Source organism: Sus scrofa, chromosome 8 (assembly GCF_054392235.1).
Source record: "Sus scrofa isolate SSC_HxYL_T2T_F1_AM1 chromosome 8, Sscrofa_HxYL_maternal_Yorkshire_Landrace_v2.0, whole genome shotgun sequence".
Classification (NCBI taxonomy): domain Eukaryota; kingdom Metazoa; phylum Chordata; class Mammalia; order Artiodactyla; family Suidae; genus Sus; species Sus scrofa.
Window position 1 is genome coordinate 90,860,581 of NC_139390.1, and position 26,261 is coordinate 90,886,841.

General features: G+C 43.7%; 1 protein-coding gene across 8 annotated transcripts in view; it reads left to right on the forward strand.

Moving 5' to 3' along the window:
• Window positions 1-23,420, forward strand: part of LOC110262149 (uncharacterized) — a 38,594-nt gene extending 15,174 nt beyond the window's left edge. The window contains exons 2-4 of one of the 8 annotated variants that reach the window (XM_084972830.1): window positions 14,249-14,310; window positions 22,348-22,428; window positions 23,110-23,420. In XM_084972830.1, coding sequence (XP_084828956.1) covers window positions 14,249-14,310; window positions 22,348-22,428; window positions 23,110-23,256 — 290 coding nt within the window. In that variant the 3' untranslated portion in view covers window positions 23,257-23,420. Of the gene's footprint in view, window positions 1-14,248; window positions 14,311-22,127 lie in introns of all 8 variants that reach the window. The other 7 variants (XM_084972831.1, XM_084972826.1, XM_084972827.1 and 4 more) reach the window with 7 other exon arrangements.
• The last annotated feature ends 2,841 nt before the right edge of the window (window positions 23,421-26,261 follow it).

A 26,261-nucleotide genomic window follows, 5' to 3' on the forward strand; every position in this document is an offset into this window, starting at 1 on the left:
AGGATCATAAGAGACTATATACCAATAAAATGGATAACCTCGAAAAAATGGTAAATTCTTAAAAGGGTAAAATCTGGAGTTCCCGTCGTGGCGCAGTGGTTAACGAATCCGACTAGGAACCATGAGGTTGCAGGTTCGGTCCCTGCCCTTGCTCAGTGGGTTAAACGATCCGGCGTTGCCGTGAGCTGTGGTGTAGGTTGCAGACGAGGCTCGGATCCCGCGTTGCTGTGGCTCTGGCATAGGCTGGTGGCTACAGCTCCGATTCAACCCCTAGCCTAGGAACCTCCATATGCTGCGGGAGCGGCCCAAGAAATAGCAACAACAACAACAACAACAACAAAAAGACAAAAGACCAAAAAAAAAAAAAAGGGGGTAAAATCTCCTGAGACTGAACCAGAAAGAAATGGAAAATATGAAGAGACCAACCACAAGTACTAAAATTGAAAGTATGATTTAAAAAACTCACAGTAGGTATTCCCAGTGTGTCAAAATAGGACCAATGGCATATCTGGAGAACTGGGGTGCAGGATTAATCCCCAGCCCAGCACAGTGGGTTAAGGATCTGGCATTGCTGCAGCTGCAGCTTAGGTTGCAGCTGTGGCTCAGATCCGACTCCTGGCCCAAGAACTCCATAGCCATTGGGGCAGCCAAAAAAGAAAAAAGAAAACAAAAAAATCCTCTCAACAAACAAAAGTCCAGGACCAGATGACTTCACAAACAAATTCTAACAACCATTTAGAGAAGAGCTAACATCTGTCTTTCTCAAACTATTCCAAAAAATTGCAGAGGAAGGAACCCTCTCAAACTCATTCTATGAGGCCACCATCACCCTGATACCAAAACTGGACAAAGAGGAATTCCCATCGTGGCTCAGCAGAAATGAATCTGACTAGGAACCATGAGGTTGCAGGTTTGATCCCTTACCTCACTCAGTGGGTTAAGGATCCGGCGTTGCTGTGAGCTATGGTGTAGGTTGCAGACGCAGCTCAGATCTGGCATTGCTGTGGCTCTGGAGTAGGCTGGTGGCTACAGCTCCAATTAGACCCCTAGCCTGGTACCCTCCATATGCCATGGATGTGGCCCTAAAAAGCAAAAAGCAAAAAAAACAAAAAACAAAACAAAACAAAAAAACGACAAAGATACCACAAAAAAAGGAAATTACTGGCCAACATTGCTGAGGAACGTAGATGCAAAAATCCTCAACAAAATATTAGCAAGCCAAGTCCACATGCATTGAAAGGATCATACATAATGATCAAGTGGGATTTATCCCAGTGATGCAAGGATCTATCTTTCTCTTTCTTTCTTTCTTTCTTTCTTTCTTTCTTGGGGCCACACCCATGGCATATGGAAATTCCCAGGCTAGGGGTTGAATTGGAGCTACAGCTGCCAGCCACAGGCACAGCCACAGCAATGCAGCATCTGAGCCACATCTCCGACCTACACCATAGCTCAGAGTAATGCTGGATCCCTGAGCCACTGAGCAAGGCAAGAGATCAAACCTGCATCATCATGGATACTAGTTGGATTTATTTCTTCTGTGCGACAATGGGAACTGCTGGATTTTTTTCATTATTCACAAATCAATCAGTATGATACACCACATTACAAAATTAAAGAATAAAGCTCATATGATCATCCCAATAGGTACAGAAAAAGCTTTTGACAAAATTCAACCCTCATTTCTGATACAAACTTTCCAGGAAGTGGACATAGAATGAACCTAACGCCACATAATAAAGGCCATATATGACAAACCCACAGCTGACATCATTCTCAAAGATGAAAAGCTAAAGCATCCTCTCTAATATCAGGAACAAGACAAGGATATCCACTCTTGCCACTTTTATTCAACACAACTCTGGAAGTATTAGCCATGGTAATCAAAGAGGAGAAAGAAATGAAAGGAATCCAAACTGAAAAGGAAGTTTAACTGTCACTGTTTGCAGATGACATGATACTATAGAGAATCCTAAAGATGCTACCAGAAAACTACTAGAGCTCATTGATGAATTTGGTAAAATTGCAAAGTACAAGATTAATACACAGAAATCTGTTGCATTTCTATACACTAGCAAGAAAAGATGAGAAAGAAAAATTAAGGAAACCCATATACTGCTGCATCAGAAAGAATAAAATTCTTGGGAATAAATTCTGTAAGGAGGCAAAAGACCTGTAACTCTGAAAACTATGAGACATTGATGAAAGAATCAAAGATGACACAAACACATGGAAATATACCCCATATCCTTGGATGGGAAGAATTGATATTGTCAAAATGACTATACTGCCCAAGGCCTTCTACAGATTCAGTGCAATCCCTATTAAATTATTATAATTAAAAATTTTGGCATTTTTACAGATCTTGAACAAAAATATAATTTGTATGGAAACACAAAAGACTCCAAATATCCAAAGCAATCTTGAGAAAGAAAAATGGAAGAATCAGGTTCTCTTACTTCAGACTATACTCTAAAGCTACGGTTATCAAAACAGTGTGGTATTGGCACAAACACAGACGCATAGATCAATGGAACAGGATAGAAAGCCCAGAAATAAACCCACACACCTATGATCAATTAAAACATAAACAAAACAAAGTAGGCAAGAATATACAATTGAGAAAAGACAGTCTCTTTAATAAGCGGTGCTGGGAAAAATGGACAGCTATGTGTTAAAGAATAAAATTAGAACATTCTCTAACACCGTACACAAAATTAAACTCAAAATGGATCAAAGACCTAAGTATAACACTGGGTACTATAAAACTCTTAGAGGAAAACATAGACAGAATACTCTTTGACATAAATCACATCCATATGTTTTTGCATCTGTCTCCTAGAATAATGGAAATAAAAATTAATAAATGGAATCTAATTAAGCTTAAAAGCTTTTGCACAGCAAAGGAAATCATACACAAGATGCAAAGACACGCTCTAGAATGGGAGAAAATGTTTGCTAATGAAGTGACCAACAAGGGTTCAATCTCTAAAATATACAAACATCTCACACAGCTCAATATTAAAAAAAAAATAAATGGGCAGGAGGTCTAATGAGATATTTCTTCAGAAAAGATGTACAGATGGCCAAAAAGCACATGAAAACTTGCTCAACATCTCTTAAGTATTAGAAAAACATAAATCAGAACTACAATGGGTTATCACCTCTCACTGGTCAGAATGGTCATCATGAAAAAGTCTACAAATAACAAATGCTGGAGAGGGTATGGGTTATGGAACCCTCTCACATGGTTGATGGGAATGTAAATTGGTGCACCCACTATGGAGAATAGTATGGAGTTTCCTTTAAAAACTCAAAGTACCTGGGCATCTATCCAGTCCTGGGCATCTGTCCAGTGAAAATCATGACTTGAAAAGATACATGTACTCCAATGTTCATTGCAACACTATGTACAATAGCCAAGACATGGAAACAACCTAAATTTCCATCGGCAGAAGAGTGGATAAAGAAGATGTGGTACATATAAACAATGGAATATTACTCAGCCATTAAAAGGAAACAAATAATGGCATTTGCAGCAACATGGATGGACCTAGAAATTATCATGCTAAGTGAAGTCAATCAGACCATGAGACACCAACATCAAATGCTATCACTTACATATGGAATCTAAAAAAAGGACACAATGAACTTCTTTGCAGAACAGATACTGACTCACCAACTTTGAAAAACATATGGTTTCCAAATGAGACAGGTTGAGGGGTTGGGGGGATGTAGTGAGGGTTTGGGATGGAAATTCTATAAAATTGGATTGTGATGATCATTGTACAACTATAAATGTAGTGACATTCATTGAGTAATTAAAAAATAAATATGTAAACGAGGGTAGTAATAATACAAAAAAAAAAAAAAACCAACAAAACAACCTAAAAGTAGAACTACCATATTATCCTGTATTTCCACTCTATGGGCGTATATCTGGAGAAAACCATAATTCAAAAAGATACATGTACCCCAATGTTCATTGCTACAATGCTTACAATAGCCAAGACATGGAAGCAACCTAAATGTCCATCAACAAAGGAATGGATAAAGAAGATGTGGTACATGTGATATACTACTCAGCCATAAAAAAAGAACAAATAATGCCATTTTCAGCAATATGGATGGATCTAGAGATTATCATAGTAAGTCACCTAAGTCAGACAGAGGAAGATATCATATGATGTCACTTATATATGGAATCTTTAAAAAAATGATACAAGTAAACTTATTTATAAAATAGGAACAGAGTCACAGACATAAAAAACAAATTGTTGGTTTCCAAAAGGGAAACATGATGGAAAGGGATAAATTAGGAGTTTGGAATTAATTTATACACACTACTACATATAAAATAGATAATCAACAAGGACCTACTATAGAGCACAGGGAACTCTACTCAGTTTTCTGTAATAACCTATATGGGAAAAGAATCTGAAAAAGAATGGATATATGCTTATGTATAAATGAATCACTTTGCCATACACCTGAAACTAGCACAAGATTGAAGATCAACTATACTCTATTTAAAATAAAGATGGGGAGTTCCCATCGTGGCGCAGTGGTTAACGAATCCGACTAGGAACCATGAGGTTGCGGGTTCGATCCCTGCCCTTGCTCAGTGGGTTAATGATCCGGCATTGCCGTGAGCTGTGGTGTATGTTGCAGACGAGGCTCGGATCCCGCGTTGCTGTGGCTCTGGCGTAGGCCGGTGGCTACAGCTCCGATTCAACCCCTAGCCTGGGAACCTCCCCCAAGAAATAGCAACAATAACAACAACAACAACAACAACAACAACAAAAAAGATAAAAGACAAAAAAAAAAAAAAAAAAAGATGGGGAGTTCCCATCATGGCTCAGTGGTTAACAAATCCAACTAGGAACCATGAGGTTGTGGGTTCGATCCCTGGCCTCACTCAGTGGGTTAAGGATCCACGTTGCCATGGGCTGTGGTGCAGGTCACAGATGTGGCTTTGATCTGGCGTTGGTGTGGCTGTGGCTTGGGCTGGCGGCTACAGCTCCGATTGGACCCCAAGCCTGAGAACCTCCGTATGCCACGGGAGCAGCCCTAGAAAAGACAAAAAGATAAAAAAAAAAAAAAAAATTAAGACTCTGTTCTTTGAAAGACACCATTGAGAGAATGAAAAGACAAGCCAGAAATAGGAGAGTAAATATTTGCAAATCACATATTTGATGAAAGACTTGTCTCCAGAATAAATAAAGCACTATCAGAACTTAATAAGAAAACAAACAACCTGATGAAAACATGGGCAGTAGATTTATACAGACTCTTTCCCCAAAAGACAACAGATAGCAAATAAGCCAATCCAACGATGTGCTGTCATTAGTCATGGGGGAATACAAATTAAAATTACAATGCAATACTACTCTACACCATTTAGAATGACTAAGATTTAAAACATTATATCAAGATTTAGGAGATGGAGCAAGAGAAATTCATACATTTCTTGAAAGAATGTAAAATGGAAGACCTTTTGGCTGTTTCTTAGAAAATTAAACATACATGTAACATATGACCCAGATATTCTACTCCTAAATATCTGCCTAAGAGAAATGAAAGCATATATTCACTCAAAGACTTGTGCACAAATGTTCTTAGCCCCTTTATTTTAAATACCCCCAAATTGGAAACAACTCAAATGCCCCTCAATAGATTAATGGATAAACAAAGCTTAGTATATCCATACAATGGGTTACTATTCAGCAATAAAAAGGAATGGGCTAGTGATATGTGTAATGATATGGATGAATCTCAATAATTATTCTGAGTGAAGAAACCAGACCAAAACAAAAATATACTGTGTGATTCCATTTATAGAAAATTCTAGAAATACAAACAAATTGATAATGACACAAGGTGGATCAGTGGTTGGCTGGGGCTGGAAGGGATTGATTGTGGTGATGGTTTCATGATGTATACATATATCCAAGTATATCAAACTGTGCACTTTAAATATGTACACTTTATTGCATGTCAGTTATATCTCAGCTTGCTTTAAAAATAAAACAAGATCGCCAACGCCAATGTCTTGTAATAACCTATAATGGAAAAGAATCTCAAAAAGAATATATGTCTGTATAACTGAATCACTTTGCTGTGCACCTGAAACTGACACAACATTGTAAATCAACTGTACTTCAATTTAAAAAAAAAGATAGCAATCCCAATAGGAAAAAAGGACCAACTTTAAACTTAGGCAAAGCTAATCTGTGGAAGTTAGGAGAATGGTTATGTGTATGTGGGGTGGGGGGCTAGCAGGTGGTAATGTTGATTTCTTGATCAGGGGTCTGGTTGCAAGGATGTGTTTTAATTTTGGAAATTCATCCAGCTGAACACATGTTTTGTGCACATTTCTGTACTTATGGTTCAAAATTTTTTCCAAAGCTCTTTTATCATAAAAAGCTGTTATATATATATGTCTGTGATCGTGGTGCAGAATTTTAGGACATGTCAGAATGGCCATCATTAATAAGTCCACAAATAACAAATGCTGGAGAAAAGGGAACCTCCTGCACTGTTGGTGGGAATGTAAGCTGGTACAACCACTATGGAGAACAGTATGGAGATACCTTAGAAATCTATACATAGAACTACCATATGACCCAGCAGTCCCACTCTTGGGCATATATTCAGACAAAACTTTCCTTAAAAAAACATATGCACCTGCACGTTCATTGCAGCTCTATTCACAATAGCCAAGACATGGAAACAACCCAAATGTCCATCGACAGACGATTGAATTAGGAAGATGTGGTGTATATACACAATGGAATACTACTCGGCCATAAAAAAGAAGAAAATAATGCCATTTGTAGCAACATGGATGGAACTAGAGACTCTCATACTGAGTGAAGTAACTCAGAAAGACAAATACCATATGATATCACTTATATCTGGAATCTAATATATGGCACAGATGAGCTTTTCCACAGAAAAGGAAATCATGGACTTGCAGAATAGACTTGTGGTTGCCAAAGGGGAGGGGGAGGCAGTGGGGTGGATTGGGAGCTTGGGGTTAATAGATGCAATCTATTGCCTTTGGAATGGATTAGCAATGAGATCCTGCTGTGTAGCACAGGGAACTATGTCTAGTCACTTATGATGGAGCATGATAATGTGTGAAAATAGAATGTGTACATGTATGTGTAACTGGGTCACCATGCTGTACAGTAGGAAAAAAATTGTATTGGGGAAATAACTATTAATAAATAAATAAATAAGATTTTATGACATGTTGCAGCTCTGTTTCAGGGGAAAGTCTCCGCCTCTCTTACTCTAGGAGGTGAATCCTCTCACTGCTTTTCCAAGTGGTAGAAAAATTTCCTCAGAAGTTTCTCAGAGAGCTGTTTATTATTTTTGTAAGGGAGGGATGTGCCGATTTTAGCTTCAAAGAAATCAGCGACCTCTTCCAGACAGGAAATTGCTGGGGAAGTGAAATTAGATTGTTCAGAACATTAATGCAGCTAGACTCCAGTGGGGTGGTGCCTTGGCCTGCTGGCCAGTTTGCCTGTTCAGTCCCTGTGCTTCTTCTCTGAGAACTTCCTCCTTTCCCAAGGCCAGCAGGGTGGACTCTTGGGTCATGGTTGAACTCTCGGATACTCTTGCCTCTGATGACAACTCATGGTGCCCCTTGATATACAGAAAAACAAATGATAAGCTGTGCCAAGCCAGTCAGAGTCCCTCTTGAAGAAGTTGGATTCAAGATAGACACTTTTGTCTATCTCGAATTTGTTGGTGAGGGGCTCTGGAGCTGGGAGGTCTTGTCATTCTCCAGGAACGAGAAGTGAGGGAAAGAGAGATTAAATCTCCTGAAGTACCAGAAAGACAGAGACAATCCCGGTTTCAGCTTCTCAGGGGGCCACCCTGGAGTTCTTGCCCTTGGAATCCATGAGACTCTTCCTTTTTGTTTCATATAACCTGAGTGGTTTCTCTTTCTTGCATCCAAATCATTCCTGTCTAAAACACTTGGCAAGTAATCTAAGTGGGTAAAATCTGGGTTATGGTGGCAGAAGGGAAGAGTCTATTGTATAGAATCTTAGATTTGCAGTCAAACTTCAGAGTTGTCCAAGCTTCTCCCCCATATCAGGAATTCCTTCTATGAGAGCCCCTTTGTCTCTGCTTGACCACTTTGAGTCTTTTTTCCCTCCTGCTTCCCTTCCTGCACAAATGTCTATTGAGTGCCCACTATTAGCCAGGCACTGTTCTGGGTGATTGGGATTAAGCAAACAAGAAAAAAAAAAAAATCCTCTGGCTTCGTGGAGCTTACATTCATGTTAAGAGAAACAGAAGAAAAACATTTACATAGTATTTTAGAAGGTAGTAAGTCCTATGAGAAAAAGAAAGTGAGTACTAGGTCGATAGTACCTACCTACCATATCTTTAATATACTGACCTGTAATGGAAGAAAATCTGAAAAAGCATATATATATATATATTCAAATTGCTTTGCTCTACACCTGAAACTAACACATCATTGTAAATCAACTATACTTTAAATAAAATAATTAATTATTTTAAAAAAGAAAGAGATAGTAGGATACAGGCCATGGAGAGTAACAGTGGTGTTGGGGTATGAAATTTAACACTGAATCAGTCTCACAGGGAACGTGCTATTTGCGGAGACTTGAGGAGGTGATGAAATGTCAGGAACAGAGGAATCAGGATGAGCTTGTAGGAGATGACAGTCGTAGGGGGAGTACAACAGGGGCCAGGTCACACGGAACATTCTAGGCAAATGCGCACAAAGATTCTGGCTCTTGCTGTGAGTGAGTAGGGGAGCGCTTGCTGGGTTCTGAGCAGAGAGACATATTCTGGCTTATGTTTTAACATAACGGGCTTTTGTTCTGCGAACAGATTATAGGAGGGCAAGGATAGATTCAAGGATGTTGTGAATATTCCTAGGGCATCTGGTAGCATTGGGTCAAAATCTGTGTTCTTTTTAATTTTATTTGCAATTCTAAACTCTATCTGAAGCATTTGAAATTGTGAATATTTTTTTTTAAAAGAATGTTTTATCTGATTATGAAACTAGCCGTGTATGTTCCTGATAGGACAATTAAGAAACACAGAAAAAAGAATTACCATAGGAGAATCAACATTCTCATTTTTATATAGCATTCTAATCTTTTTACTATGCATACGTTTACATATTTTTAACCCTCTCCGCCAACAATTCTTCAGCTATTGGAAGGAAAATACTCATATTTTCTCCCCTAAATATTTCATCTCTAGGCCACGGTATCTTCTTTGGGGGTTCATGGATATATTCCAAGGTTCTCAGGGCCTTTGAAAGCATAAACAAAATTGTGTGTGTGTTTTTGTATAGAGGAAAATGTATCTCCAGCTTTTCAAAGGGGCTCATGACATCAAAGAAAGTGATACAAAATTTTGGGGGTATTTGCCTGACACAGAATGATCTCCTTAATCATCCCCATTCCAGTCCATGGGGGTGGATTTCTAGCAGCTTTGTTTGTCTGATGGACTCCATGCACTTGGCCATAGTTGATTAGGTTGGGGTAGGCCCTCGACCTGTTGGGAACTTGGAGCTGGGATAGAGAGAAAGCCATTTTCTGGCAAGTGGACTAGGGATTGGAGAAAGCTGTCTCATCCAGACAAAGAGGAATGAAACAGAGGGTAAGAGCAGAGAGCCAATACTGCCAGCCTTCCAGTGACATTCCATTCCTGGCTCTAGCCCTTTCCAAAGCTCCGCTGTATCCCTGGCCTTGGATTCTAGAAGATACTCCTGTTTCCAGGGGTGATATTCAAAATATTTAAAGCCAGTACTCTATGGGAACCAATGAATCAGAGTAGATGCCAGAGATAAACAACGTGTTCAGCCATACCTGTGTATCTCATCTGAACGGCAGCCCTGTCCAATATCATTAGGATTCATGACCCCCTCTTGCCTAAGCCAGCTGAGTTTTCCGTTGCACCAAAAGACTTATAATTGAGAGAGAGCCACGGCTCAGGCAGGGTGCAATTGGTCCAGCGATTCCCTGTGCTATGGAGAGCCCAGATCCCTTCATCCTCCTTTGCTTCTCCAGAATTGTCTGTGGTTGTTAATGGCCCCCTTGTAGTACGGAGGTCACAACTGAGTCATCAGCTGTTAAAGGTGGGTCTATGGAGATTATTGGCTTGCGTGATTTGTACACAATCCTGTTAATGCAGCCCGCAAGAGGATTAGCTTTTAGAGCAGCTAAGTCACATCAAGCTGAACTTAGGTCAACAGAATCACTCCAGTCTTTTCACAGAAAATAGTCAAGCTATTTTTTTCCCATCATCTATATTTGATGGAACTTGAATATTTGAGATGGTATTTGGAACTCAAACTCATGGCTGTTAAATTTCATCTTGTTGCTCTTGAATGAGGCTTCCAACCTCTCAAGAGCTTTTAAAAGTCTCCATCATGTTCGCCTTCTCTCCTAGCTTCATGTCATCCACAGATTTGAAAACTTGGCTCTCTTGTACCCTAGCACCATTAGGCTTGTCTGAGACCAGTCTGGAGGCATACTCAGTCAATGACCGGAGTCTCATTTGGGTATCAGATGTTGCCCAGTATCTCAAAGCCTGGACTGCGGTCAGACAGCTGAGCCAGTCACAGATATTCTTGTGAGAGGCGTTATAGGGGGTGTCAGGGAGCTGTAGCTGGATTGTACTGGAATACAGTGGTACTGGAGGCAACTGCAGATGTGAATTTCAGTAAAACAAGAGGACAGATTGGTGAACTCAGTTATCCTGATGGAGGACTCAGCCTAGGACTTCTTCTGGCTACATGGGTGAATGACCTTTGCTGTCTCATTGGCCTCACCAACCTGGTCTGCAGAGAGTAGCCTTCTCCCTTGCCTCTGCCTTCCTCCAAGTTGCTTGATAAAAACGCTGGTCTAGACAGCACCAAAGGCAAAGCCACTAAAGACCTGGGTATTTTTACACCTATACATCCACAAAGAGCCAAGTTCAGGAAGCATGAGGGAGAGGGAGATACCAAATCTAAATAGGAATTAGAATCAAAGGTGCAGACCTGAAAGTGCCCGCAGGAGACCCTGACACTCTTGCTGCCATGGGGATGTTTGTGCATGTCACCTTTCTCACCTCAGACTTCCAAACCCTCTGGTTTAAAAAGTGTAGTTTCTGGAACCCAATGTCTATGTTCATTGTAAAAATTATTTTACATAAATGGTGTCTAATTATTTAGCCACATGTTTTATTTGGGGATCTCTTTTATTTTCTTTCTTTTTTTATGAGGATGTTAAGTCCAGAGATTTCCTCAGTGAGAAACAATGACGTATTTATCTGGAAACAGTTATCTAGAAACAGTTACATCTTTGAATTCCTGGATAAGGGATTAATGATCTTCAGATTGTTAGTTGCATGACAAAACGTTGAAATTGGCAGTCAGCAAAGGCTGAAACCAAAGCCATAGTTATTATCTTATAATTGCAAGCTATTTCGAGTCAATGAAAATGAAGTTAAGATTTTTAAAATCTGTACACTACTTGTGATTTCCAAAAATGGCACTGCTTTCTAGTCAACTTTTTTATCCTCTTGTTTTATACGTTAAGAATTTTCATGCAATTACTACACAAATGTGTGCAGTTTTGTAGTGGAGTATGGAACTAGGATAACTTGTTTTTTGTTTGTTTGTTTGTTTTTTGTTTTTTTGTTTTTTTGTCTTTTTAGGGTCGCACCTATGGCATACAGAGGTTCCCAGGCTAGGGGTCCAACTGGAGCTGTAGCTGCCGGCCTACCCCACAGCCACAGCAACACAGGAGCCAAGCCACATCTGTGACATACACCACGGCCCATGGCAACCCCGGATCCTTAAGTGAGGCCACGGATCGAACCTGCAACTTCATGGTTCCTGGTCAGATTCTTTTCTGCTGTGCCACGATGGGAACTCCTAGGATAACCTATTCTTACTTTCATGGGATTTCTTTCTTTTCTCTTCTTTCTTTCTTTCTTTCTTTCTTTTTTTTTTTTTTTTTTTTGACTGCATCCCCTGCATATAGAAGTTCCCAGGCTAGCCAGGGACAGAACCCAAACCATGGCAGTGACCCGAGCCACAGCAGTAACAATGCCAAATCCTTAACAGCTAGGCCACCAGGGAACTAACAGGATTTCTTTGAAACATTTTTCCTAAGGTTATTTAAATGTAAGCACTAATATATTCTAACAAAGAGCCTTCTTTTTCCCCTTTTCTTTTATCCCTGTACTTAGATACCTAAATTAAAAATTTCAGTAAATTGATAGAAACTCATATATTAACACAGTATAGCAAGAGAACACTCAGTGGAGGCCCTCAGTCCACTTCCTCCAGTGCCCTTGAAGGAAGGAGAACTCCGAGGCTGAGCTGAGGTGGGTATCACTGCAAAGAGCTGGAGAACCTGCTATGCCTACTGAAGGCACAATCGTGATGAGGTGAGATGTGGCCCCAGATAACTCTTCACCAGCCCCTGCTCCATAGAGCATCCAGGAGGCCTTCTCCATGCTGACATCATTTTCTTCCTGCAGTGGTTGGGATACAGTCGTTTTTTTCTCTGAGTAGCTCTATTCCATGTGCTGTAACCCAGACTTGAGGATTTCCATTGGTTGGCTTAGAGGAATATATTTCTTGGGGACTCCAGTTTAAGAACAGGAATATCCTTCTGGGGAACACCATTCTGTCATTATGACTTTTTTGATAGCTCTGCCAGCAAGAAGCTTATATTCTAGGAGGGTTAATCTCCAAGTTGTCTAAGCTGTAGAAGGTATAGATAATGCCAAGGTGTTGGAAGAGATTCATCTGTTCCTTGAATGATCTGTTCATGTGGCATGCCCCATGCTAGTTGCTTTTGTGTAGAGATGGCCAAAGATTGCAAAGATCTCCTTTGCTTCTACAGGGTCTGCGTGGTCCCTGTAGGTCCTGTAAGTCTCTCAGATATTCCCATACGGTGTCTAGAAAGCTCAGAAATTAATCAGCTTCTTTCTTGCAAACCTGAGGTTAAGACTGTTTGTGATCGCTCACATACATCTTGCTGAGAGCTCTTCTGGAGTCTCCTTGGAGCTCTGTGTAGTAACCATCTCACAAATGCCAGTTGCTTTTGGACCCCACACCTCAGACACGTCTCTCTCCAGGCTTCTGTCCTAAGACAGGCAAGAAAGCTGGAACTACTGACACCTTTTGGCTCAGCCCTGCCCCTTCCTTTTTTCTCCACCCAGCCCCCGGGGGAAGTTTTTGTTAGTTTTTCCTCTCTTTGATTTTATTTCAGTTGTCTTTTTAGGGCTCTACCTGTGGCACATGGAAGTTCCCAGGCTAGGGGTTGAATCAGAGCTGGAGCTTCCAGCCTACCACAGCCACAGCAACTCTGGATCCGAGCCACATCTGCAACCTACACTGCAGCTTGTGGCAACACCGGATCCTTAACCCACTGAGCGAGGCCAGGGATCAAACCCGCATCCTCATGGATACTTTTAGATTCCTAACCCGATGAGCCACAACAGGAACTCCCTCTTTGATCTCATTTTAAAAATCACTCTGGGAGTTCCCTTCGTGGTGCAGTGGTTAATGAATCCGACTAGGAACCCTGAGGTTTCGGGTTCAACCCCTGGCCTTGCTCAGTGGGTTAAAGATTCGGCGTTGCCGTGAGCTGTGGTGTAGGTCGCAGATACAGCTCTGATCTCGCGTTGCTGTGGCACTGGTTAGGCGGTGGCTACAGCTCCGATTCGACCCCTAGCCTGGGAACCTCCATATGCCTGGGAGTGGCCCCAGAAAAGGCAAAAAAGACCAAAAAAAAAACAAAAACAAAAACAAAAAAAATCACTGGAAATTTCATCAATGGGACACAAAGCTCAGAGATTTCTCTCCCCCACCCCCTCCCCTGCTTCCTTCCCTGAGGCCAGAGCTCAGGTCTGACAATGTGCTTAAAAGAGGCAAGAAGAGGAAAGATGTAGGAAAACCCAGGGATAAAATGGTGGTTGAGGTTGGGAAAATACAACTGTCAAACAGGAAGGCCACGGCCAGGACAGGCTTTTAGTGCTCTAAGAAGTGTTCAGGGGAGTTCCTGCTGTGGCGGTTAAGGATCCAGTGTTGTCTCTATAGCAGCTCGGGTCGCTGCTGCGGCTCAGATTCAACCCCTGGCCCAGGAACTTCCACCTGCCACTGGTGCGGTCAAAAAAAGAAAGACAAAGAAAATAACAGAAGAAAAGAACCGACTCTGCCTCTACATTTAACACTAATTTCTTCCTTCAGTAGGTTCTCTGGAGGAAGCTGAATCGAAGCTGGACTTCGATGGGTGGCTACATTGTGGGCAGGTAAGGGGCCAGAATATTGCATTCTAGATGGAGAATAATGATCCTCCAGATACAGGAAGGCAAGAATAAGGAAGGCTGGAGCTGGGAAGATTCTGAAGAGCCTTGAATCCCAGGTAGGGAGAACAGTTTTAATCAGCGAAACAGTATTTTCTAAAATGGGTTCAGTTAATGTAAATAAATAAACAAGGACTTTTACCATCAAATTAAACGATTTGTAAATTCTTACAAATGTTTCTTTCTTTTTTTGGCGGGGGGGGGGGGGGGCATGCCCAGGGCATGCAGAAATTCCCAGGCCAAGGATAGAACCCTTGCCACAGCAGCAACCCGAGCCACTGCAGTGACAAAGCTGGATCCCTAACCTGCTAGGCCACCAGAGAACTCCATACATGTTCCTTAAGTGCCTGGGATATGTGGAGCTCTTTGTTGGAAGCAAGGACTATAGTAAGTAGGAGTTCTTCTTTCAGTGAGGGAGGCAGTCATTAAACAAGACATTTCCGGGAGTTCCCGTTGTGGCTCAGCAGGTCACGAATCTGACTAGTATCCATGAGGATGCAGGTTCGATCCCGGGTCTTGCTCAGTGGGTTAATGATCTGGCATTGCCGTGAGCTGTCGTGTAGGTCGCAGACATGTCTCAGATCCCAAGTTGCTGTGGCTGTGGTGTAGGCCAGCAGCTACAGCTCTGATTAGACCCCTAGACTGGGAACCTCCATATGCCATAGGTACAGTCCTAAAAAGAAAAAAGAAAAAAAAAAATCGCTTCCAGTGATGAGCATGAGGGAGGAAGGAGTAAGAAACAGGAAGCATAACCTGATTTGGGCAACAGCTTGATGGAAGGAAGAGAATGTTCAGTTGAGCCTCAAAGAAGGAGTTGAGGCTCCCAGATGAAGAGGTGAGAGAGTGCGCCGAGCAGGGGGAACGGCACATGCAAAGGCAAGGAGGAGAGCTGGGGTAGAACATTTGAAAAACTTAAAAGACTTCCATGTGGCTTCAGTGTAGCATTATCAAGGGTTTGGGGCCAAAGGTCTCCCTCAGGGTCTAGACCAGCTTAGGGCTTTTAGACCTTCTCTGGTCCTCAGCTCATTTACCTGTACTCTGAGTTAAGCATAGTTGTCTCACCATTGTTGGGACAGAATGATATGAAGTATATTAAGCTTCTTTAAAATAGGCTTCTTAGAGTTCCCGTCATGGCATAGTGGTTAACAAATCCGACTAGGAACCATGAGGTTGTGGGTCTGATCCCTGGCCTTACTCAGTGGGTTGGGGATCCAGCGTTGCCGTGAGCTGTGGTGTAGGTTGCAGACACGGCTCGGATCCCGCGTTGCTGTGGCTCTGGCATAGGCTGGTGGCTACAGCTCTGATTCGACCCCTAGCCTGGGAACCTCCATATGCCTCGGGAGCGGCCCTAGAAAAGGCAAAAAGACAAAAAAAATAATAATAATAATAATAATAACAAAATAAAATAGGCTTATTCTTTTCCTGCCTCTCTCTCCAGAAGAAGGGGGACTTGTTCAAATCCCTCACTGAGGGAGCAGTTGAATCAGCTCTCAGGCCCAGATTTCCATGTCCAGAGTTTATTTTTACATCGTCTGCCTTTTGGGTATTAGGAAAGCACCAGCCTGTTGTGGACAGTGATTTGGAGACTCGTTCAAGTTTTCTTCTCTGAAATGATGAGAAACCCTGTCACCTCAGGGCCTTCATTTCAGCCTGGAGTTCTTCCTCTTCTGTCCCTAGAATAACCGTGGCTGTCAGACCCAGGGGATCCTGGCCAGCTTCCTAAGCTCAGCATTCTCTTGGCCTTTCGGAGTGACCTTTCTCCCTCTCTGGACCTCAGAGCTCCCGGTCCTTTCCAGCTCCAAGCCTGTATGACGATTAAACCAGAGAACAAAGACTCTTGTTCCAGAGAACAGAGCTGCTGATCAAAATCAGAATTCTCCTCTTCCTCATTAAGAGGATTCTTATTTGGAAAAGCAACGTGCCCAGCTAACAACCTACCCCTCCCAGCCCACTCTGCGCTGGCTGTGACCATGTGACTCTGTCCTGGCTAAGGAAGTGTGAACAGAAGTTGTTTGTTGAAACGGAGATGTTTCCTTCAAGGAGACAGACAGCTGTCTGTGGTGCAGAGGTAATGGCTGGGTTCCACCGTGTATTTTGAAGTGACCTCGAGGAAGGAAACAGCCTGAGGAGGAGGCCTGAGCAAAGAGGAGAGGAGCAGGAAGATCCTGAGTCCCTGATGACTCGGAGCCACCACGCTTGTCCTGGCTGCCCACTGTTTCTTTGAGAGAAAGCTCGGGAGGGAGAGGGGAAGGGGAGGAGTAAGGGACAGAGAAAGAGGAGGGAGAGGGAGAGAGGAAGAGGGAGGGAGAGAGAGGGAGAAAGAGAGAGACTCTTCTGTGCCTGCTGTCAGCAACTAAACACAATTCTTGACAATAACTAGGGGCCTCCCCTCAACCTCCAACCACATAGCCTAGAGAGATGGCCATTTTATTTTATTTATTCATTTATTCATTCATTTATTTATTTATTTACTTTTGTCTTTTTGCCTTTTCTTGGGCCGCTCCTGCGTCATATGGAGGTTCCCAGGCTAGGGACGGCATCGGAGCTGTAGCCTCCGGCCTACACCACTGCCACAGCAACACCAGATCCCCAACCCACTGAGCAAGGCCAGGGATCAAACCTGCAGCCTCATGGTTCCTAGTCAGATTCGTTAACCACTGAGCCATGACGGGAACTTCTATTTTATTTTATTTTATTTTAACTGCCACACCCACAGCATATGGAAGTTTCTAGGCTAGGGTTCAAGTCAGAGCTGTAGCTGCTGGCCTACCACACAGCCACAGCAACACTGGTTCTGAGCCACATCTACAACTCAGGCCGAGCAACGCCAGATCCTTCACCCACTGAGCGAGGCCGGGTATGGAACCTGCGTCCTCAGGGACACGATTTGGGTTCTTAACACTTAGGGCCACAACAGGAACTTCCAGTTCATGTAATTCCCAAAATAATCCCATGAGTTAAGCATTTTTATTTTCATTTTGCACAGGAAGAATTCAAGCCTGTGGAACTTGCCCAAGGTTATAGAGCCAAGAAGTGGTAGAGCTGTGATTCAAACCCAGTTCTCTCTGCCTCTAGAGCTCAGGCTTTTTATCTCCAGAACCAGGGTGTGCTATGGGCAAGGATCCTGATTTGACCTTTATCACTAATCTAGTTCATAACATGCTTCTCCCTGTCTCAGTGCATTTCATGTAGAGGAAAAAAGAATTTGTCTTTAGAGATGACCTGAGCATTTCAGTGTGTTTGGTAATTATATTTCATACAACAAATTAAGAAGGCCCCTGGGATTAGCCATTGAGTTTCAAGATGACGTCCTCCTGATCACGCTGAGAGTTGATTGAAAGGAAAGCTGAGGACTAGCCCCTCGACCTGGTCAAGCCAATGCTGAGTTTTCTACCTCTTGACTATAACACCTAGATCTTCTTGCTCCTGTGTTGTGTTGAGAGTGACAAAGGCTATAGATGCAAATCTAAGTAGCCACCTAAACCCCAGAATTAAAATACTTTTTTTTTTTTCTAGGGCTGCACCTGTGGCATATGGAAGTTCCCAGGCTGGGGGTCAAATTGGAGCTGTAGCTGCCGGCCTACACCACAGCCACAGCAATGCAAGATCATTTGCAACCTACACCACAGCACACAGCAACACTGGATCCCCCACCCACGGAGCGAGGCCAGGGACCGAATCTGCATCCTCATGGATACTAGTCAGATTAGTTACTGCTAAGCCACAACGGGAACTCCTAAACTTCTTGCTAGTGAAATGGAATGTAGAGGTTTCTTTCCTAGAAATCCAGGAGCTTTGGAGAGAGCAGGTGGGCCTGGTCAGGGGCCCAGGCCACACTTCCCAGGCGGTTTCAGAGTGTGAGGCATCTCTGAAGGTGGAGTGTGAGGGAGAGGCTGTGGGAAGGCCAGGCCGCAGTGAGGAGGCGGGGCACCCACTGCTCTTGGGAACCTAAGTGGGAAACCAAGGAGAGGCCTGGCTGAGCCGATGTGCTGGGGCTTCGAGGCAAGGGGCAGAGCTCGAGCCCAGGTCTGCGGGGCATGTGCATTAGCCACCTAGGGCTGCTGTAAAATCCTGTTGCCAGCTAGATGCTTAAAATAGCAGAAGCACCTTGTCGCACAGTTGTGGAGGCTGGGAGTCTGAAGTTAAAGTGTCAGCAAGTCTGTTCTCCCTCGGAAGACTCTCTCGTAGTTTCTAGAAGCCTTAGGTATTCCTTGCCTTGTGGACAGCCCTCTTTTCCTTGTAACTCTTCTCTTCATTTTCCTTCTGTGAGGGTCTCTTCCTGTATCCAAATTTCCCCTTTTTAGAAGGACCCCAGTCATACTGGATTAATGCCCACCTTTGTGACTTTGTCAACTATATCTGCAAAGACCCTCTATCCAAATAAGGTCACATTCTAAGGTACTTGGGGTTAGAACGTAACACGTTTTCTTGGGAGATGTAATTCAAGCCCTCACAGGATGAAACTCAGATTACAGAAACAGATGTCAGAGCCAAGATAGAGGGAACCAGGAGGTTAAAAGGCCAGGAATTCTTGGGAAAATGTTGGGAGGGCTTGGGCTCACCCAAGCCGTAACTCTGGGAGTTCACACCAAGTTTACCTAAATCTCCAAGCGTTAGGGAAGCTTGCTTAGGAGACCTGGGCTGCAGAAGAACAGGAAGAGGCAAGGACACTGCCTTCCGGAAGGGAACACCCTCTTTGATGGAGCCATAAGGATCTTTACACTGTGGGGTGCATTCGCTTTCTACAGGAAGCCCTTCTCGCAGTGCAATTTCCAAGCGTTTTTAATATTGATGCTAAGGTGCCTTTCTGGCAGCCCCCAGGAAACATGAACCTAAAATCCAGTCTTGCGTCATGTTACAACAACATCATTAAATACAAGAGTGGGGAAGGAAGATGTGGCTGATGTATTTGTCCTCACACAAATTGAAGGGAATCTTGACAAAAGAGCTGAAAAATAATCCGTTTTGAGTGCTGAGGTTAGAGGGTGGAGCTTCTTGATCAATAGTATCAAATAATTGTCCCTAGTGGAAGTAGGTATTTTATTCCTTTGCCCAGTCACCCTGCCTCTGCTTCCCCCAGTGACTCTCAGATGAGCTGCCCGTGGCTCCAAACGTGGCTCAGTTCCACATACTTCCCAGAACAATTCTGACTTGAGGCAGGACTCATGTCAGTAGCTCCAGGTTCCCCTCTAACCAGTGAAGGATTACAGCTCTCTTGCAGGTTTATCGCAAATATGACATCCAAGCTCTGGCTCTGTGTGCCACGTCTGTGCCAACCACTGATTTTCTTGGTTTGTAATTGCTCCTCTGTGGGGCTCTCACCCTAATTGTGGAGTTGTTGCCTTCAGATTCTTGATTTATGTACACACACACACACACACATCTCCACTCCTCCCTTGTTCATAAACCCATTTGGAAGAACCATGCATCAACTTTGGCTTTCATTGTGAGTTCCTATCCAAGTCATCTGTCTCCTCCATTAATCCTACAGTGAGCTCTGGGATGCAGCCCTTCGCTGGCATTTCCTTCTTCCTAGTGACCGGGGCCATGCGAGTACCCAGATGCCTGTGGCTTTGTGACTAGATTTTAGGACACATCACCTAGGTTCCCTGTTGTCATGCTACTGCATCTACTGGGAACCCTGTTAGTTCCTCTGAGACTCTTCCTTGGCCTGAGAATGGAGAGTGTCATCTTCTTATATTTGTTCTCTAATCACCTTGCTTTGGTGAGTTGGTTCAGCTCAGGGGTGAGCAACCTTTTTCTGTAAAAACCCCCCACCGAATGTTTAGGCTGTGCAGGCCACATTGTCTCTGTTGTAATCATTCAACTCTACTGGTGTAGCAGATAGTGTGAAAATCAATGGGCTGTGCACCCGTAAATACGTATTTATGAAAATGGACAACAGCACCGTGGAAAACAGTATGGAGATTCCTCAGAAAACTAAAAATAGAATTACCATTTGATCCAGCAGTCCCACTCCTGGGCATCTATCCAGAGAAAACCATGACTCAAAAAGATACATGTACTCGAGGAGTTCCCGTTGTGGCTCGTTGGTTAACAAATCTGACTAGGAACCATGAGGTTGCAAGTTCGGTCCCTGCCCTTGCTCAGTGGGTTAAGGATCCGGCATTGCCATGAGCTGTGGTGTAGGTGGCAGACGCGGCTCGGATCCTGCATTGCTGTGGCTGTGACTGTGGCGCAGGCTGGCAGCTACAGCTCCGATTAGACCCCTAGCCTGGGAACTTCCATATGCCACGGGAGCCGCCCAAGAAATGGCAAAAAGACAAAAAAAAAAAAAAGAAGATGTGGTACATACACACAGTGGAATATCACTCAGCCATTAAAAGGAAACAAACAATTGCATTTGCAGCAACATGGATAGACCTAGAAATTATCATGCTAAGTGAAGTAAGCCAGACAATGAGACACCAACATCAAATGCTATCATTTACATGTGGAATCTGAAAAAAGGACACAATGAACTTCTTTGCAGAACAGATACCAAATCATAGACTTTGAAAAACTTATGGTTTCCAAATGAGATAGGTTGGGGGGGTGGGGGATGGGCTGGGGGTTTTGGGATGGAAATGCTATAAAATTTGGTTGTAATGATCATTGAACAACCATAAATGTCATAAAATTCATTGAGTAATTTAAAAAATGGACAACAGGCTGGATTTGGCCCAAGGGCCATAGTTTGATGATCCCCTGGGCTGTAATTTTATTTTCCAGTCTCTCACTCCCATTTCCTCTTCCTTCATCCTCTTCCCTTATATTGTTGTGAGTAAAGCACCCTGCCTTAATATCCAGTGCCAAGACAGAACACTGATGGTTATATCACTAAAAATTAATCTGTGTATTTGAGTGACAAGTCTAAGTGTCCGTGTCCACAGGGGCTTCCTAGAGGAGGAGGCATGTAGATTGGGTCACAGAGAGTCCAATCTTTACTCAGATGCCATGTAGGCAGTTTCTGCCATTCCTTTTCTAGGAATTAGAACCCTGCCTCGACTCTCTTATACGATCTGGGTGGTAATTGCCCTAAGTTGCCTTATCCAATACTATTCCTTCCACATTCCCTGAGTAAGAACTTTGACCTTTGTTCAGCTCTGGCAGTGGTGTGCTCACAGGGGATATATGCCTCCCAAGAGCAGAGAATACATTTCTGCCTGGAATTTGTATTAGATTACGTCTCAGACCCAGTTCTGGGCAAAAGTATCTGGAGAAAGTCTTCTTGGGGCTTCTAGGAAGACTTTTTCTCCATGGTGAGAAAGGGAGACATAAGGAGTTTCCTGGTGGCTCAGTAGGTTAAGGGCCTGGCACAGTCATTGCTGTGGCATGAGTTCAGTCTATGGCCTGGGAACTTCCACATGCGCCAGGCACATCCAAAACAAAACAAAACAAAACAAATCAAATCAAAAACAAAAAGAGAGGCATGAAGAGAAGCCCATAGCCTGCTCTCCCTGCTGTTGCTTGTCACTGTAAAAGAATAATATTCTTGTAGTTGTACCCACCTTGGCACCACAAGAGGAGACATGATCGTGATCGATCTTTAATGGTGGCAGAAGGGAAATAAATGAAGTCTCTTTGACTTGGGGGTGCTTTCTGTCCTCTGAGATGGAGTGTGTGCCTCACATTAACTTTTAAAAAAATCCAAAAGATTCTGAATTCTGAAACATATTTGGCCTCAAGGGGTTTGAATGATGGATTCTGGAGCTGCGCTATAATTTGTATCCTGCGTGGGGAAATAAAAATCCCATTTCTAGGGTGAAGAGTACCCCGGTGCCCCAGGAAAGCCTATTTTCCACATGCTGCAGCCTCTCTGTATACAGCACCTCACTGAGCTCAAGTCTGTGAATGAAAAGAAATTCCTGGCTCCTTCCCGTGAGAATTCAGCGGGAGCCTCTTCCTCTGCACATGTGTGTTTGCCTGAAGAAAACCCCGAACAAGGGCATAACCAGCTAAGAGTCTCCTTCCTTCTTCAAGAAACAGCGGAGGAATGCAGCAGAGCCACGTACAGGCATTGATCAGCTCTCTCTCCTGACCTCATGTGCAGATCACACCAAAGTAGGTAGTGGTAATACCTGCCTTATCCGTCTCACTGAAGCTTCTCATGTCAACAGAGTTCTCCATCTTATCATCCCTCCCTCTGTACGCTTGGCTGATGAAATCTGTCTGAATAAGGCCTATGTGCTTTGGGTGGCCCACAACAAACCTCTAAGGGCGGTAAATTGCATCTTGGAAATGCAGGCTCTTTGGAACTGTGTCTGCATTCAGACTCCCGGGGATTTCAATGCAGAGGGACTTGCAAGGTTTGCATTTTTCATTCATTAACGCTGTGTTGCTGCCAAACTTCTCTTCCTGTTAGTCATCCAGGGAGGAGGGCTCCACACAGCGGGAGGGTCATAAATTATTGTGCGGCTCAAGCCAGCCCGAATGGAATACCAAGAGGGCCATAGATCTTGGCACAGGTTTTGTGAACGTTTTCTGAGAAATCCAAATGTATTGAAAAATCACATGTTTATAGAGGCATGAAAAGACTCAGGCTATCTTTAAATTCGGCAAGCCAAGAATTAAGCTTGTCCTCTGTCTAAACCAGTGTGAGAAACCCAGAATTAGATGACTCTGGATAGTCTGTTTTTGCGGCATTCCATAGAAAAATTGCTACAGTTAAATAATTCTTGATTCTTGATCTGTGGTTCTTAACCTTTTTTTCTTTTTCTTTTTCTTTCGGTGGATCCCTCTGAGAATCTGAAGAAAGCTCTGGACCTTCTGACCAGAAATTGCCCACAAAATACTCACACAATTGATTGTGTATACAGTTTCAGGAGGTTCATGGGTCCTCTGAGGCTCAGGCATAACCCTCACGTGAAGAATCTCTGCTCTTTACACTAGAAGCTCCTTGATGGCAATGATTATGTCTAATTGTTATGTCTAATTATATCTAATCTGCATAACATCCCTCCTGTTTCTGCCTAACACCCCCTTACATACTCAGAAATTCTATTTAGTGTTTCCTGATGTGAACTTACAGTAATAAAGTTCCTTTCTATTTTTACAGTGTTCTTGTAAAAAGTCCAAGGTGTTTATTGGATTAAAAATGCAAGTCCCCTTTTTAAGCTGGCAATGTGTCATTATATTCGTTGATACAGGAAAAAAAAAATCATAAAAATGAACTACTTCCATTCTAGCTCCAGAATGGCCTTGAACCAGATATATATTTAGGCAGAGTTGGAAATGGAATCATTTTTGCTGAGAATTGCCCATGAGCTATCTACCTTCTGCTTGCCGAGGACTTCTAAGGGCCCTCCTTTTCACTGGCATCTTCCAGAGCTGAGGGGTCAATTGTCTGTGCAGGCACTGACCTGAGCAGTTCCAGGGGGCGCCACTGATACATCTTACCATGTGGACCTGGGTCCTCACTCCCTGTGGGTAGTGATGGCCATTGCTGAGTTGTCACTGTGCCAGAGTGTATTATCTTCACACCACCGGGCAGGTTAGATGGGATCTCCATTATTCACCGAAGGAAAGGAGGACCAAGCAAGCAAAAGCCATCTGCTCACAGACTCAAACTGCAGAGTCACGATTTGAATCCAGACTTTTCTGACTTCAAGACCCTGCACTTAGCTATGACACTTGTTCCCTTCCTCTGCTCTTGCAAATTTGCCAAAGAAAATCAGGTTAGAGAAACGGACAGGGAAGGGCTGCATTATCCTTCTGATAGGGGTAGAGTAAGCACAGGTGGTTGTAGAAGACCCAACAGGGGATGACAGATAAAGAGGGAAGCCTGGGGGGTGTTGGGAGACCACTGTAAGTTCAAGAAAACCATCAGAACAAGCAGGCTTGCTTGACCAGTGGAGGTGTGAAAATTGCCTCAGGTCATTGGGTGGGGCTGGGATAAGGCCTCCATTCAGATTCAGACCAAGGGCAAGAGTTTGAAGACCACCCTTCAGCTGATTTGAATACACACCGGATACTAAGGAGGAGCTACTACCCTCAGAAAGGAAGAGGCAGGCCTTTCCCACCCCTACTCCCCTTGGATGATAAAACTGTGGCCCACCGGATCCTTGGGCAGAGCTTCCTTGCCTGCCTGCTTGCATCTTTCACAAGCTTCCTCTCCTAATAATATTTCTTGGCGTTCCTCTCGTGGCACAATGGTTAACGAATCTGACTAGGAACCATGAGGTTGCAGGTTTGATCCCTTGGCCTTTCTCAGTGGGTTAAGGATCTGGCTTTGCCATGAGCTGTGGTGTAGGTTGCTGACTCAGCTCAGATCCTGTGTTGCTGTGGCTCTGTTGTAGGCCGGTGGCTGCAGCTCTGATTCAATCCCTAGCCTGGGAACCTCCATATGCTGTGAGAGCGGCCCTAGAAAAGGCAAAAAGACAAAAATTAAAAAAAAAAAAAATCTGTGTCTTGCCTATCACTTTGTCTCTTGCTGAATTCCTTCTGCGTGGAGGCATAAAGAACCTGAACCTCCGTGAGTCCAGACACAGGGTGAGTAATTCTCATTTAAAACCATGGGTTCAAGTCCCAATCTGGCTTTTGGCTGGGTTCGAGTCCTGGCATGTGGGTTCAAGTTCAAGTCCCAATCTGTTCTGGCTAGGTTCAGGCCGTCAGTGCTGTCAGTTTCAGCTGGCAGCCACAAAGGGACAGTGATAAGGCAAGAAAATGTTCAGCGTTAGCTCTTGGTCCTAGAGCAACTGCAGCTCCAGGCCAGAACTCCTACTCTCTACACGCTTCTCCTTGATCCCGAGGGTCTTCCCTGCTCTGTTCCTTTCTTTCTCCTGTTAACCCCAGAAGACCTGTGTGGCCACCAAGGTGTCCTTTTTATTGCCCCAGCCCTTGCAGGTACCAACGCTTTATTCCCAGCTTGCAGCCAGACCAACTTCCACCCATCATGGACACTGTTGGGGGCACCTGTCGGCAACTTCCTGGGCATTAATACCTGGTTGGGAAACTGCCTTGAAGAAATAGTCAGGGCAAATCTTGACCAAATTGCGTGGTGTATTTTGAATTTGGATAACACGGGAGTTAGAGGCATCACCTCAGGATTGGGTCTGAAATGGGTCAGGCTGCATCCCTCCCAACCCATACCCCTCTGGACAATGAGACCCCAAAGGCCTCATTTAAGGGTGTGTGTAGCTCGGAGGGGTAATTCTGATAGAAACACGGAAGACATTTTAACTGACTCAGCTTCTGAGGCCAGCCAAAGGTCAGCCCCTCCTCCAGGAGGCGCTATGGCCAGGGTGGAAGCCGCTGTGTCAGCAGAAGCTGTCGGAACCCATTCTCCAGCTGAGGCTATGGTTCCAGGGGAGGACAGAGCTAGGGATGGAAAGAGGCTCCCTTCTATTCAGGAAACCTCTTCTTTGTACCCTGAGTTACCCAAGGGGCCCATCTTAGCCCAGCTAGCACTCAGAGTGGTTTAAATCAACTGCCCCTATGGTTTTGCCTCAGAGAAGTTCCTGATGGAAATCAGGGAACAATTAGAAGCCATGTGACTTTTTTCAATGTCTGATCTAAGTATGGCAGAGGATGAGTTGGGAAGTTTTCCTGAGGATTCTGAACTCTTTGCGAAGGGGTTTACCCGACTAGTGAGACCTTTTGATCTCAGCTGGGGGCATTTACAGATCTTACTCTCCCACTGCTGCGCCCCTGAGGAAAAGCAGCTTCTAATATTGGCGGCCAGAGCCCATGCAGACCACCTGGCAGCCTGGGTCCAACAGGGCCATGCAGTGCACCGGGTGGGGAAGGCAGAGCCACAGTGGAACTACCAGGTGAATTCTATTGATAGAGATAGGCGGGATCATATGATGAACTGTTTAATAGAGGCTATGAAGAAACCTACATTAAAATCTGTAAATGATGAAAAGATAAGAGACGTCCAACCGGGACAGGATGAA